A 16,329-nucleotide genomic window follows, 5' to 3' on the forward strand; every position below is an offset into this window, starting at 1 on the left:
TCGGGAGAAGGCCCTGCCCGTCTTGACTGGCTGCACCAGAAAGCTATTTATCATGGGCATAGGAAGGGAGGCATTGCTGGGAACGTGTTTGGGTTTTTGCAAAGCTGGCTGAGGAATTCTGGGAGTTGAAGTCCACAAGTCTTAAAGTAGCCAAGGTTGGAGACCCCTGCTCCAGAGGATGAAAGTCTCCATTTTGGAGAGGGAAGAAAAATTGTAATCCCGCCCTATTTCTCTTCAATTTCAGAAAGAGTAGAATAGCTAATTTCAGATGTATTTATTTATATTTTTATCTTACCTTTATTTTTATAAACAACTCAAGGTGGCAAACATACATAGTACTCCTTTTGCCTCCTATTTTCCCCGCAACAACAACAACTCTGTGAGGTGGGTTGGAGTGAGAGAGTTCCTGGGCCAAAGTCACCCAATTGGCTTTCATGTGTAAGACAGGACTAGAACTCACAGTCTCCTGGTTTCTAGCCTGGTGCTTTAATCACTTAAAAATAACTAACATAAAATATATTTGAGTCACTGATTTTGAACACAAACTTCTCTTCTTCCTGGACGAAAAGAAAGAACAGCCAGTGCAGCTTGCTGGAGTACACAAATGCATTTATTTTTCACCCTCATTGGGATAATGAAATTACAGCAGCAGACTTTGGTATTTACAAAGGAATCAAGCAACTGGACCAGAAGACCATTTTAGGTAGACACCAGCAAAAGAAAAAACGAACAAATTGATGGGAGCTTTACAGAGAAAGCTAAACAAAAGGCAAAATGGAAGACAGTAACAACAATGAAACAATGTAAAGGAAAAAAAGGTAATGAGTGAAAACTTCGGAAAGTACTTTGGACTTGGACCAAATCCCTACAACTAAGACACTTCAAGGCAGATGTGAATAAATATAGAATTCACAGATCATGTCACTACATATAGCAGATCGGGGCATTTTACGGCCCCTGGGTCACATCCAGCCCTTTGGCTGTCCCTGCCTGGTTCACTTGAGGTTTATCAGAAATTAGAGCTCAAATGTAAATAAGTGTAGGCCATGCTTACAATACAACTGCATCACTTTTATTTTGAAAGTGATTTCCCCCCTCCCAATTTATGTATGTGTGCCTATGCACCTTCACAATAATGTGTTGGTCCTCCTGGTTTCACACTCCACAACAGTCCGTTTCTCACATGGCCCCTTGGGAAAATAAATTTCCCATCCTGACATACAGGTTTCTCACTACATCTACTCAACCAAGTAGTAATATTTTATTTTTTCTTGACTCCACAATGAGAGCTAGTCAGGGGGCTGTCTGCAAGAATGGCCAGGCAGGCTCCAATCAAGATTTAAACCACCAAAATGCCTATCCAGAAGTGGGTTGAGGAAGACTCTCGGTCATCCAAGGAAAGGTGTCCGAAGATTGAATTATGGCAACTGGATTAATTATCTTTTTTTGTTCATTTGAGACATTTCGCTGCTCATCCAAGCAGCTTCATCAGCTTCATCACTTTGACCCAGAAGTGTTTCCCATAGAAGATTTTAAAACACAGTAAGAACTAGTCATTAACGTAGATTTTGAAACATGAATAGTTTTCATGCGGCTGTTAAACAGGAGGAGACAGCGTAGGTTTGGGTAAATTATTTGAGATAGGATTGTGCGAAGGCTAGAAACCGCAATCGGACTACAACGTGTGCACTCCACTACCTACCTGCCTTGCTTAAGCTGCATTTTTTCCACCCAAGGTCCTGCAAACTTATTTTTGGCTTTCCTCAATCTCTGGAACCCCAATAAAGCAGATTTGCAAATATAATGTAGGGTAAAATCACCCCTAAGCCGCTTTCCCATAAAGGGTGTGGCTCAGTTGTTAGAAGGAACCTAAGAACTTAATTTAGAAGTGGTAGCAATTTGTAACAGAGAAACTGCTTCCAATAGTAGTTCTACTGGCTAGGACTACTAGGAAATCCTTCCTCAAGGGAGCAAAATAACAAGAAAATCAGAATCTGCAGCTTTAGCTTTTCCATAGCTTTAAGTCTCCCCCCCCCCCTCCCCAAACTTCATATTCTCCTTTGAGCCTCCCTATTGATCATTCATTGGCCCGTTCACAAATATAGGCTTTTAAAAAAATAATCCTGTAGGGACCAAAATAATGGAAGGGGAGGGAGAGGAAGGGATGTTGAGAAAAGAAGAGAAAAAACAACCACAATCACTTTCTGTGATTTTTTTTTTTTGGCTCTTCCAGCAAGCTTCACATTTTGGTAATGCTTGTACAGTCATATTATGTCAGAAAAGCACTTTCCGTTTTGATTGAAAAGATGAGCTTAGATCACTGCTATGATAGAAAGACAAGTTGGCTTTAAGTTCCAGGTCTGGGAAAAGCTTAGGCTTCCTGGAGCTTTTTTATTTTTATTTTTTTGGCAAGTCACTATGAGGGGTGGGGGTGGGGGGAATAAAAAGGGAAAAAAGTTGAGTAATGTGTACGTTATTAATTCAGTCTATTATTTCCATAAGAACTAGAATCCCCTACTGGGACGTAAGCGAAATAGCCCAAGGAATAGCTTGATGGAACACCACACGGTGTCACTTTGATGTAAGACCTTTGATCTCTAATCAGCCTAGAGCTTATGGATCAGTTTTCTTACAGCTGCCATCATTCATGCTTGAAATGGCTGAATGCAACGGAGACCCCCAAGACCTGCTAAGCCACAGGTGCCTCTCTTGTACACAGCACGCATCTTTGGCACCGCAGGAGGAACAAAAGGACGAAGGCTAGCAAGGGAACAAGGAGGGTGGAAATGAAAGGAAAGCATGGCAGTTTATAATTATTTTTTTAGGTCACCTTCAGTTAAAGAGAAGAGGGTGCCCCCTTTTTTTTCCACACAACAGGCAAGGAAAGCCGTAAGCTCGAATTAAATTAAAATTCATCTGAGCAGCTATTGCTCTTTCGATACCTGGCCACAGCAGGGGAAAAGCTGAGCCCTAAAGGAATGATTCATGTTTCCTAACAGCAGATATGACGCTGGTATGGCTTCTAGCATCCAAACCCTCGCTATAAAAGATGAAGTGTTTTAATGGCTGCGGGTGAGGTTTCCAGTGACTTCCAAGGCACAGTATAATGTATGACGAACCCAGGTAGAGCTAGGGCTTTGGAAATAAATTCTATGATAAGGGTAATGAGGAAGTCTTACCAGAATTCTCGAGAAACAGCTCCTCAAAGAGAGCAGTTTACATTCTTTTTAGCGGGTCTGTGACAAGGGGGCAGTTTAAGCTGACAAGAAGGTAACGAAGATCCATTGAGATCAACTGCCTTTCGAATGCTGGTTCCTAGGAGACTAGAGTCAAGACGCATACAAACAAAGAGACAGACTTTCTGTGCGGTGGGTTAAGAGGAAAACAACATTCATCTTTAGTTAAAACTCCTGTTCTGCGCCAGAAGAAACTTAAAATTAATCTCGTCTCACAGAAAGCCCTGCATAGACCAAGCGGGTCATTCTTCCAGTTTGAGGCCACCATCATCACTGGAAATCCCATCATTCAGTGCAAGCAAATATTACCCTATCCCAGGGTAGTGGCTACAAGATAGCCACCTTCCATTTAGTGCCCATTAATCACCTCTGGGGAAAATCAGAGAAAGTTACCTCCCTCCTTATACATCTCACCCAAGGTTAATGAAACCCTCCCTTCATTGTCCTGTCGACCCAAACCCTATTTGGGATTTCCATGTGGGAACCTTTGGTCACAAAGGTTTAGGCGAGAAGTACAATGCAAGAGTCTCCCTCCTTTCCCAATCCCAAAACGTTCCGAGTCAAGTAGGTTGAAAGAAACCATCCTCATCCAAACAAAGAATCCCAGGGGATAACAGCAGAATTGTTGTTACAAAATACAAATGGAGTTCTTTCGTTCTTTCTTTTTTTGAGGGCTTTCCACACCATGCAGCTCTCTATGCCTTCCTGGGCTGAAAAGCCACGGATTCCATCACTTGACTTCAAAGGGGACAAGGGGGAAGGTGGGTGGACGGACGGACAGACCAATGTCATCCATCACCGTATGTGAAGAGTCAAGATGACTATCAGGATAATCCCCAAAAAGAGGAAGAAGGGAAGCCAAGTCTTCACAAAGCCTCCTATGCTGTAAAAGAGAGAAAAGAGATTTCAGAAACCAAAATGGGAGGGGAGCCCATAAGCCACTGAAGTGCAGCCACGGAGGACCAGGAATAGAAAGAGAAGAAGGGTTGCTGAGAATAAGCAGAACAGAGCAAAGGAAAGGGACATATTAAGCCAGGAGTGTCCAACCATGACAACTTTAAGAGCTGTGGACTTCAATTCCCAGAATTCCCCAGCCAGCATAACTGGCTGGAGAATTCTGGGAGTTGAAGTCCACAAACCTAAACACTAACTGAATAATCCTGGTTGAGCCCTGTTTCCACCTACTCTTTCTTTAAATCTCTGCCAATTTCATTGGCTAACTCTTTGGAAGAAACGCTGGCAAAGAACCATTCACACTCATGGTCCATAAGTAATAACAATCAATCCTTCATTCGTTTATTTTAACTGGCATACAGATAGTATAAAGTACATGGTATATTAAGTGCCGTAACCACACAGATGCACAATCTGGGTGACGTACAGTAGATTTCCTAGGTTTTCTGACTCCCTGTTATTTTACAATCAAATGATATTCTGCCATCTGTCAAATTCACTGGTAAAATTATGAATGCTTCAGCAAAGTGGAAATGGACTTCTGGAAGAAATACAATCTCTGTTGCATTCTGATATTTGATATAAACTGTCAGAATGCTTTTTTTAAAATTAGGTTCTAAGCTAGAGGAGTTGAGAATTTTATTAAAACAATTATTACTACTTCACAAGCCTGAAAGTTGTCGTCACTGCTTTTTTTGCAGGAATGTTCTCTTTCATAGACTATTTAGTAGCACAATGTAAAGCTATGCAATAATATTTAATACACGAACAATATTAAATTAAATATTAATATTAAATAATAGTTACCATTTCTGAATGGCCTATCCGGGTCAACAAGTCAATGGGTTGAGAAATGCTATTTTGTCAAAAGAGACTTATTTCTTCCTTCTAATGGCACTATTTTCTACATCATAACGAGCTAGCACAATGGATCTGCAAACACTTAGACCAGACACTGAACTAGCTTTCAGCAACCTCTTAAAAAACAGTGAAGCTAGTAGCCCTTAAAGTTACTGACATAACAGTGTAAGCAGTCTCAGAAGGCAAAAAGTGTCAATTGCACTTGGTTCTGTGTAACCTTCTGACTTTCCACATTACCATAAGAATAAACTATGCAAATTGGGAAGCATTAGAGGCTTTTTTGTAAAAGCTTGCAGAAGTTCCTACTGGACTGTGTCTGCTACTCCTATACGTATAGCAGTACAAGAATAGACATTCAATACAAAATATATATACAAAAGTATGAAGGCTACTGCTTAACGCATTGTAAGCCGCCCTGAGTCACCGGAAAAGGGCGGCATATAAATCGAACCAATAAATAAATAAATAAATAAATAAATAAATAAATAAATAAATAAATAAATAAATAAATAAATAAATAAATAAATAAATACAAGGATGTGCAAATTTGGGATTGTACAAATAATTTGCAATGGGGGAGAAAAAAACCTCTACACCACAAACATCAGGACAAGGATCTAAAGCAGGCCTGTCAAAACTCCCATCCCGTGGGCTGGATGTGTCACGTGCTGGCCATGCCCACGCCCGGTTTAGCGAAGGGGAAAAAATGTCACGTAATGATGCCGTGACGCTGTGAGCTTGACACCCCTGATCTAAAGCATCTAGGTACAAGGGACGTAAAATTATCTGCCTATTACATACATGAGACGTTAAAGGAGAACCAAGCTCTGGATTAAAATGTTCTCTCTCTTTTACTCAAAGATACAAAAGCAACGGAGTTTTCTACTCACCTTACATACTTTCCATACAACAAGGAGAAAAAACAAAGTTTGATCATGTTCCAGGAAGTACTGTTGTCATATCGCATGAGATTTAAGGCTAGAGCTACATGAGAATGGCAATTGTCACAACAGAGGTTATGCTATAAGAGAGGGGAAAAAAATGTACAATTGAAGATATCTCTACTTCAAATATCTTCTCTAGACATACTCAGTACTTAGATAGAGAAGATGTCCTGACCTAGGCTCCCTTAAAAAACAGAAAGCGGGAATTGGTCCGGACAAAACCTCTTTTATTTACATGACTTTCATTCACAGTCAGCAAGGTTTGTCCAAACAGTTTTTCAAAGGAATATTTATCAACACACCTTATCTCATTTGGCAAGCTGCCACGTAACTTGTTTCCAAACGCAGAGTAAGGCAAAACTTGGCATAGAGTCTCTTAGAGTCACGAACAGAACTTTCCACTTTTGAAACTACCGAACAAATTAATTGTTTCCTGCAAAATCCCACTCCCCGTTCACTCCTCTTTTGTTTCCTTTGGGAGGGGCCAATCATCTCCAAGTTACTCCCAAGTCGACCCTGCTTTCTGAGTTGTCTTCTGGCAGCTCTGCGCATGCGCACACTGGGAACGGGCTCCAGCTGTTCCTCTGCCTCACTGATGTCTATCTCCCTCTCTGCCTCCGACGCAGAGCCCTCGTTCGAGCTTTCCCCAGCCCCCAGGACTGGCCCATGTTCCTCCTCAACCTCCTCACTGTCTGACTCTGCTGCCAGCTCTGCTGGCCGCCGGCGGGCCACAATAGAAGACGTCCTCAAGCTTAAACTGAGAACCGAACTTTACTCACCATTCGGTGCTTATATTCCTCAGAGGCATCATGTACTGCTGTATCCCAAGCATTGGGACCACAGGAATAGACTTTGTTGGGATCCAGCTTCCAGTATCTGACAGAAGAGGGGGGAGGGCAAATCAAAATTATTTTCCCGCTTTCATCACATGGAACACCTCACCTTCTGAAAAGTTACTAAAATATTCAAATAGCACAATTCCAAATACAAGTAGTCCTCAGCTTACAACCATTCGCTGAGGGACCGTTTGAAGCTACAACGGCGCTGAAAAAAGGCCCTTATGAATGGCTTTCACAGTTACGACTGTTGCAGCATCCCCACAGACATGGGATCGAATTTTGGACACTTGGCAACTGGCATGTATTATTGGCGGTTGCCATGTCCGAGTCATGTGATCACCTTTGGTGACCTCCTGACAAGCAAAGTTAATGGGGAAGCCGGATTCACTTAGCCACTGTGTTACTAATTTAACAGCTGCAGTGATTCACTTAACGACTATGGCAAGGAAGGTCATAAATCGGAGCACTTAACTGTCTCACTTAGCAACAGAAATTTTGGCCTCAATTTTGGTTGTAATTTTTAGTTCATGGCATACTTTCATGGCTGGTGAAAGTATCACTAAGGATCTAATTGAACATCTGCTGAAATATTACTGTATATGTATTTCTAGTCCTTAGAGCTGCAAATGAAGCTTGAAGATACATGATTCAAGGCTCAAGAAATCTCAGAAATTGAGTGCAGAATTTTCAAGGAATTAAGGCTCTTGCCAAGATAACTTGAGTAATTACCTTAATCAAAATCCATCAACAGGAGACATAATTAAAATAGTACTGTATTTTTCGGAGTATAAGACACACGTTTTCCCCCCTAAAAGGGGGTGAAAATTTAAGTGTGTCTTATACACCGAATGTAGCCCTGCCCATCCACTGGCCCCCACCCTTTGGCCTCTGCCTCCCAGCAATTACCTTCTTGCAGCAAGCAGCAACAGCTCATTTCAGCTTCAGCACAGCCTAATTAGCACAAGTTGATTGGATCAGCCTCCTGACTCTGAGTTTTTTTGCTCTGTGCGGGCCTCTGCTGCTTGCTGCAAGGAGGTAAATTGCTGGAGCAGATTTTTTTCTCCCTTGTGCTAATCAAGCTATGCTGAAAACGAAAATGAAAGTAAAGCAGGCTGTTTCTGCTAGGAGGCAAAATTGCTGGGAGGCAGAGGCAGATTTCTTTTTCTTGTTTTCCTCACCAAAAAAGGTAGGTGTATCTTATAGTCTGGTGCGTTTTACATTCTGAAAAATACGGTAAATAACAGTCTGGTTGGTTGGTAGTGGCAACTCCTTTAAGATTTTTTTTTTTTTATCTAATAGGGAATAAATTCCCTAGAAGCATGAGCAAAGTCAAAATTTATTTTTGAGTAGACATACACTGAATGTTAATCTTAATTTCCCTTTCTTTTGCACCAGTTTATGGAACTTTAAAATCTGTGTTGTTTTGGTTCCCACAAAAGAGGTGTCAGATGGAAGCAGACAGGCAGACAGGGCTAATATAAGAGAAAAACCAACATTTGGATAGACAGAAGAGCTACTTGAGATCATTAATTAACTTCAGCTCACTCATTAACAGTAGAAAGCTTGATTAGATCAGATTATTGTGAATACAAAGAGGTTTAATGTTATGTTGCCTTACTGGTGCATGCTCCAACAGCCAACTGTAATCTTTGTTTTTGTCTTAACTGGAATATGGGCATCTATTGTTCTGTTTCAGCCACAAAAATACATTTGCAAATTAAAATGTGGAGGGGGAAATAACACTTACTTCACAGGCTTTCCAAAAGCCATGTTGTCTTCCTAAAGAGGATAGGGAACAAAAGAAAAAAGGAAAAGCACATTTCAGTTACCAAATCAGCTATACTTGTGATAACATTGTTTGTTCTGCTTATGTCCTCCAAAATTAGCTGTACTGAGTTTACATTGACCACGTATATCACATGTGACATGTGATGCGACACCCAGAAAAATATGGCATACTTCACTTAATCCTCCAGAGAAAGGTTGAAGGCAAATGAGGTCCAGGCAGAAGAACATCATAGCTTCAAAATCTAAGGGGCTGGTTTGGACAAAACTCAGCAGCAGTTTTTTGTGCGGCTGTTGATAAAAATAGGATGGCCAACATCCGATGATGGATATGGCACAAGATGATGTATATGACACTAAACTGTTTAACCATGGTTTACTGAATAAACTATCCTTGGTGGAGTCATAAACCATAGTTTATCAACTGCAAAAGTTAAGCCTATACAACATGTAGTGTCAAAACTCAAACAAAATTTCCAAATCCAATTTGTCTTCCTGCTGAGAAACAAGACACAATTCACTTCTTTAACCTTCTCTGGATGAGGATTTATTCAAATTTCAAATCTTTATTGTCAGTGCACAACATATGTACAATGAGATTGGTTGAGCTCCCTCAATGCACCCCCCCCCAACACAATACAACTCACAGTAAAGACAAAAAATCCTTAATCCAATAAATCATATTAACAACCCCCAGTCCTATTGTACCAGTGTGAACATGTTACACATTCCATCATACTATGTAGTTATGTTATTTCACATTCAGGAGTCTGACAGCCCACGGATAAAAACTGTTCTTCAGCCTGTTTGTGCGTCTGCCTATGCTTCTATATATCCTTCCCCATGGCAGCAGGATAAAGAAATGGTGACCAGGGTTTGAGTCATCTCTGAAGATTTTCCTCACTCTTCTAAGGCAGTGATGTCATCTAGTGGTATCAGGGCACAGCCCAAGAAGTTTTGTGCTGTGCTCACCACCCTCTGTAATGTTTTTCTATCCGCGGCTGTCAAACCAGCATGCCATACCGTGATGCAATAAGTGAGGACGCTTTCTCCTCCTCCCTCTCTGGTGCCCTCCACAACCATCAGGTGAGAATGTTAAAAAGTTGTACTCCCATACATCCAGAGGTACTAAGCTGAAAATGGCTGAGTTTAAATCTTTCTTATTTATTATCCAGAACAGTGTTTCTCAATCTTGGCAGCTTGAAGGTCTGTGAAGTTAAGGATGCCAGCTAGGGAATTCTGAGAGTTGGAAGTCCAAAACTCTTAAAGTTGCCAAGGGAAAACTCTGTTGTAGAGGAACAAACTTCTACTTACAGAGACATAGTAAGGCCCTGCAAAATCTCGGATGACTCCTGCAGAAGTGCAAATGCCCATGTGGCCAATGATCGGGAAGAGCCATCTGCAGAAAGAAGAAAAGCATCCAGAGAGTCATTTCTTTCTTCACATTGAAAAAAAAAACCTGTAATCTGTCAGGAATCTGTAGAACTGGTCGTCCATGGTCACACTGGATAGAATGAAAATGGACAAAAAAAATCAAAAGAAGTTAAATATGTTTGCTCTTAACCAAGAATGTATCCTTCTAGCTGCAAAACTACAACTCAACTCCCTTACAAATCCTGCTCCCATATATACATATGTTCTGTATAAATATATTAAAAACACAGATAAGAATATTTCTAGGATACAATGAGAGGTGCGCCCCAAATCCTGCCACCTTAGATGCAGTGTCAGAGACTAATATTCAGATCTCATTTTTGCAGCAACAGCAGCAGCAGCAATGCAAAGTTTAATTTCAATCAAAATCGTGGCTCTGAGAGAGGGAGCCCTTAAGACTTTCTACAGTTTTCCAAATCTGAATTTAATTCCTTAATCGATTAGCCCCGTGTGTGTGTGTGGTGTTTGTGTATAAGAGAATAACTGGATGGAAGAAAACAAAACCATCTTCTTCGGTCCTAATTGGAGCTTGCCACTGCCATGCTAAAGTCCAACTACCTCAGCCGATAGAAATGCTCATGGCACATAAGACATTTACAGGTAGTCCTTGACTTACGATCACAATTAAGCATAACATTTCTGTTGTTAAGTGAAACGTTTGTTAAGTGAGTTTTGCCTCATTTTACGATCTTTCTTGCCACAGTTGTTAAGTGAATCACTGCAATTGTTAAGATAGTCACACGCTTGTTAAGCGAACCTGGCTTCTCCATTGACTTTGCTTATCAGAAGGTTGCCAAAGGTGCCACGTGACCCCAGGACACTGCCATGGTCATAAAGATGAGTCAGCTACCAAGCATTTTTGAATTTTGATCATGTGACCACGGGGATGCCACAATGGTCTTAAGTGTGAAAAGCAGTCGTAAGTCATTTTTTTCAGTGCCATGTAACTCTGAAAGGTCCTTAAACGAACTGTTGTAAGTAGAGGACTGTACCTGTGTAAGCTAAAGAGGAATAGGACAAGAAAATCCTGCTGATGATGTTACCTAGTAATATAATATAGAATAACACAGTTGGAAGGGACCTTGGAGGTCTTCTAGTCCATCCCCCTGCTTAGGCAGGAAACCTTACACCACTTCAGACAAATGGTTATCCTACATCTTCTTAAAACCTTCCAGTGTTGGAGCATTTACAACTTCTGGAGGCAAGATGTTCCACTGATTAATTGTTATGTCAGGAAATTTCTCCTTAGTTCTAAGTTGCTTCTCTCCTTGATGAGCTTCCACCCGTTACTTCTTGTCCTGCCCTCAGGTGCTTTGGAGAACAGTTTGACTCCCTCTTCTTTGTAGCAGGCCCTGACATATTGGAACACTGCTATCATGTCTCCCTTAGTCCTTCTTTTCATCAGACTAGACATACCAAATTCCAACAATCGTTCTTCATGTGTTTTATCCTCCAATCGTTCCCACCACCCCATCTCCTTCCACCTATGACTGTATGACTGTAATTTTGTTGCTTGTATCCTTACGATTTATATTGATATTGTTTCCCGATTGCTTATTTGTATCCTATGACAAATTAAGTGTTAATTTGTTAATTTGAATTAAGTGTTGTACCTTATGATTCTTGATGAATGTATCTTTTCTTTTTATGTACACTGAGAGCATAGGCACCAAAACAAATTCCTTGTGTGTCCAATCACACTCCCATCCCATCCCATCCTTATTGCACTTCTCTGCATTCTTTCTAGAGCAGTGATTCTCAACCTGTGGGTTGCGACCACTTTGGGGGTCGAACGACCCTTTCACAGGGGTTGCCTAAGACCATCGGAAAACACATATTTTCGATGGTTTTAGGAATAATTTTATGGTTGGGGGTCACCATAACATAAGGAACTGTATTAAAGGATCAAGGCATTAGGAAGGTTGAGAATTACAGTTCAAATCTTATCTATATTTACCAGGTATTGTAAAATAAACCTTCTTACCAAATTCATTTACTTTGCTTTCTCCAGCCTGGACTCCTCCTGTTAGCTCCCATCCCAGAATGAAGGGGGAACGAGACAATCCAGTTCTAACTTTCTAGAACAGACATCCCATTTCAACTACGATGAAATATTCCCCATGTGCATAAGGGGCAACAAATCAGAACTTCTTTTTAAGGAAAAGGAAATGTTGTCTTCTTTTTTTTAAGCACCTAGAAAAAATAATGTCTCCCACTCCACTCGCTCATCTCAAGAGTCTCAACATTTCACTAACTGGACAGTAAAAAAATGTTAACAGTGAAATTCCACACAGCTGGAAAGTTGGCACTGGAGAAAGATGGCATGCCCTATCCTTACCCATACTAGGCTCTTCAGAGACTCTATAGAGCAGGGGCCTCCAACCTTGGCAACTTTAAGACTTGTGGACTTCAACTCCCAGAATTCTGGGAGTTGAAGTCCACAAGTCTTAAAGCGGCCAAGTTTGAAGACCTCTGAAATAAACAAACCACCACCATTAGAGGCGCGAGCGAGATTCCCTCACCTCACAACCTTGTTGGGTGGCTCCAGAGCAGTATTTCTCAACCTTGGTAGCTTGAAGATGGGTGGACTTCAACTCCCAGAAGCCCCCAGCCAGCGTTGCTGGCTGGGGGATTCTGGGAGTTGAAGTCCACCCATCTTCAAGCTATCAAGGTTGAGAAACACTGCTCCAGAGAGAGAAAGAGAGAGAGAGAGAGACCGCGCCGGGTTCTCCTGCAAAAGCAGCAGGAACTGTCGACTCCCCGACCCATCATCCCCAACACCGGCTCGCCCTCTTCAGCCCTGCCTTGCCCCCCCCACCCCCACTTCCAGCAGCCCCTCAGGCAGGAGACCGTCGCTCACGTGAGAACGGGGATCGGCGTCCACACGACGCAGTAGGGGAAGCGGCTGCGTTCCGGATCCAGCGCCGCCCCGAGGGACCCGCCGACCCCCACCGCCACAGCGCCGTGGAACTGCTTCATCTTCCCCTCCGCGGCCTCCTCTTCCTCCATCACCGGGAGGGGAAGAGGAGGAGGAGGAGTTGTTGCCCTGAATGACGTCACTTCCTGGAGACGGGGCTCCCGCTTCCGGACAGCGGCGGGGCGGGGCCGACGAGGCCTTTAGAGCTGGGTGTCGGGGATCGGAGGAGGCGTGGCCTAACTCTGCTTCCTGAAGGTGATGCTTTCCCCCCCCCCCCCCAAAAGGCGGCTGGACTTTGTTTTTGACTTGAAGACGTTTCGCTTCTCATCCCAGAAGCTTCTTCAGTTCTGTTCTGACGTTCTGAACAAAGAAACAAAAGTAGATGGATAGACGGATGGAGAGATAAAGATAGGTAGGTAGGTAGATAGGTAGATATTGCTGAATGATGGATGGACAGAGGGATGGATGATAGAGACACAGAGAGAGAGAAAATATACAAACAGACAGATAGATAGCTAGATGATAGGCAGACAGTCAGACAGACAGGTAGATATGAATGGAAGAATGGATAGATGAGGTAGATAAGAGATAGATTAGATAGATTAGATAGATAGATAGATAGATAGATAGATAGATAGATAGATAGATAGATAGATAGATAGATAGATAGATAGATAGATAGATAGGATAGACAGACAGACAGATGAGAGACAGAGATAGGTAGATATGGATGGATGAATGGATAGATGAGATAGATGATAGACATAGATAGGTGGATATAGATAGATATGGATGGATGAATGAATGGATAGATGAGATAGATAAGATAGATGATAGACAAAGAGATAGGTTGATAGATAAGACAGACAGACAGATGATAGACAGACATAGGTAGATATGGATGGATAGATGAGATATTTATTTATTTATTTATTTATTTAATTTTTATACCACCCTTCTCCCGAAGGACTCAGGGCGGTGAACAGTTAAAATAACATACATATAAAATGTGACTATAAGATGATTAAGCTAATGATAGAGATAGATAGATAGATAGATAGATAGATAGATAGATAGATAGATAGATAGATAAACTTTATTGTCCAGTTGCCTTTTGAAAAGAAAGCATGGTTGGGACAACCATGACCTGGATGACTGAGAATCCCCATAGATACCTAGCTCTCGGTGGTACAGGCAAGTCCTTGACTTACATTTCATTTAGTGGCTGTTCAAAGTTACAATGGCACTGAAAAAAGTGACTTATGACCGCTTTTCACACTTATGACCTCTGTCGCAGCCCCATGATCATGTGATCAAAATTCAGATGCTTGGCAACTGGTTCATATTTCTGACAGTGTCTCGGGGTCAGGTGAACACCTTTACTGACCTTCTGACAGGCAGTCAATGGGGAAGTCAGATTCACTTAACAACCATGTTACTAACTTACCCACTGTGGTGAATCACTTAACCAATGTGGTAAGAAAGGTTCTAATCATAAAATGGGGCAAAACTAACTTAACAAATGTTTCACTTAACAACAGAAATTTTGGCCTCCATTGTGGTCATAAGTCAAGGACTACCTGTATTTCATAAGGCAGTGTTTCTCAACCTCAGGAACTTTAAGCAGGGTGGACTTCAATGCCCAGAATTCCCCAGCCTCACAGCAGAGCAGAGTGGGCTAGGGAATTCTGGGCATTGAAGTCCACCTAGCTTAAAGTTCCTGAGGTTGAGAAACAGTGGCTTAAGGGGAAGACTTGGGTTGAAGGGAACCTGGACATTGCTTTGGCTGCTTGGAAGGGGGTCTTTTCTTCCTAGGTGAAACCCTCTGTGAAAACTCACCGGTGCCTTTAAACTGGTCCCTTTTTCCTCAGCCCAGCTTAATCCAGAGTTATTAGGAAATGGTGGAGGCAAGGTTGAGTCAATGAACTCAGGGGTAGGGGGGCTCAGAAAAGTCTATGGGAAGGGAGGAAGATCAGAAAAATCAATAATTTGAAGACCTGACCAAATGGGGGAGTTCTACACTGATGTAGCTGCTCGATTGATGGCAGACTCCACTCCTCCCCCCACTTTTGCTCTCTGCTTTCTACCTGTTCACCTTTTTGGTTATCGCATTGATGTAGTTTACTCATGTTCCTTTGTCATTGTTTATTTTATTGTTCTATTATTTTACTTCTGTTTATACTCCTTTCATTTTTCTTCTTTTTTATTGTTGTAAGCCACTTAAGAGTAGCCCCACGGGGAGATAGGTGGCAAATAAATTTAACAAATAATAACAACTATTGACTCAAAGTTCTGCTTTTTTTTTTTTTTTTTTGCCATGCCTTCACATGGTTTTGATCTTTTGGTTGTGGCCTCCATCTTGACTTTCTTGACTCCTTCCCTGTAGACACCCTGATCATAATACGTCTTGGAGCATGTCAACTCATATGAAAAATTTGGAGAACTGTGTTAAATATGGATGAAGGCTATTGCTGAGCACATTGTAAGCCGCCCTGAGTCTCCAGAGAAGGGCGGCATATAAATCAAATTTATATATATTTATATTATATTTATTTCTGAAATAAAATGGAAATTGAAAACTTCCAATATTATTTAGTACTTCGTTAAGTTTGACTTGGCTCAAAAGTCAGCAATGCTGGTTTGATGCATACACACCTGTTTGGATAATTTTTACAGTTGAATATTGAATATTTACAGTTGAATATTTACAGAAGCAAGTATTTTAGATGACAGTTGTTTTTTCTAAATGATTATTTGTGTGTGGCATATTACTCTGTCTGAAAAGTCAGTGCACAGAATCAGAAATGAATTTATATATTGTTAACCATCTTCAACATGTACCTAAAATAGCCTTTTCCATAAATTTGTTCCATCATCTCTTTTTAGAGCATCCAAGTTTAGGATTAACACTGCATTTTGTGATACCGGTGCCAGAATTTATATAGGCCTTCTTACATTTTGATTCTCAAAATCTAATGCCCTAATTTTACAACATAATCTCATCACTGGAGTTCTGTTTGGGAATAATACTGAAGGAGGGACTACTGTAAACTGGATATCAGGTTGAACAAGTAAATAATCCTTCATATGCTAATCTTTCAATCAGCAGAGCTGTCAGAACAATAGAATATGTATCTTGGTTATTACAATTCTGGCCCCTTGTATGGAGAGGATTTAACTAGTTCTGACCTGCACCATCTTAATCACATGCACTCCAGTAAAACACTGGCAGGTCACAAACTATTTCCAGTATTATTTAAGTTTGGGACAAAAAGAGAGAGAAGTGATTGACAGAGCACTTAACAAAAAGCAGAGGACCTTAGAGAATTTAAAATAGCATTGTCATGAATCATAATGAG

The 16,329-nt window shown here is 41.3% G+C and overlaps 1 protein-coding gene across 2 annotated transcripts; it reads right to left on the reverse strand.

The window, feature by feature from the left end:
* Positions 1–592: 592 nt before the first annotated feature.
* TMEM222 (transmembrane protein 222) lies at positions 593–13,071 on the reverse strand. Of its 2 annotated transcripts, none has more exons than XM_070949751.1 (6): positions 12,914–13,071; positions 9,934–10,018; positions 8,582–8,613; positions 6,775–6,871; positions 5,942–6,072; positions 593–4,114 (listed from the first exon to the last, which is right to left on the reverse strand). In XM_070949751.1, exons 1-6 carry the CDS (start codon positions 13,060–13,062, stop codon positions 3,967–3,969), a joined length of 642 nt encoding a protein of 213 aa, XP_070805852.1. In that variant the 5' UTR covers positions 13,063–13,071; the 3' UTR covers positions 593–3,966. The 2 variants fall into 2 exon arrangements, with proteins under 2 accessions (XP_070805852.1, XP_070805853.1); XM_070949752.1 differs by having other exon boundaries at positions 593–4,119.
* Between the last annotated feature and the right edge of the window lie 3,258 nt (positions 13,072–16,329).

This window comes from Pituophis catenifer, unplaced genomic scaffold (assembly GCF_029215685.1).
Source record: "Pituophis catenifer annectens isolate HBS135680 unplaced genomic scaffold, rPitCat1.0.hap2 SCAF_9, whole genome shotgun sequence".
Classification (NCBI taxonomy): Eukaryota; Metazoa; Chordata; class Lepidosauria; order Squamata; family Colubridae; genus Pituophis; species Pituophis catenifer.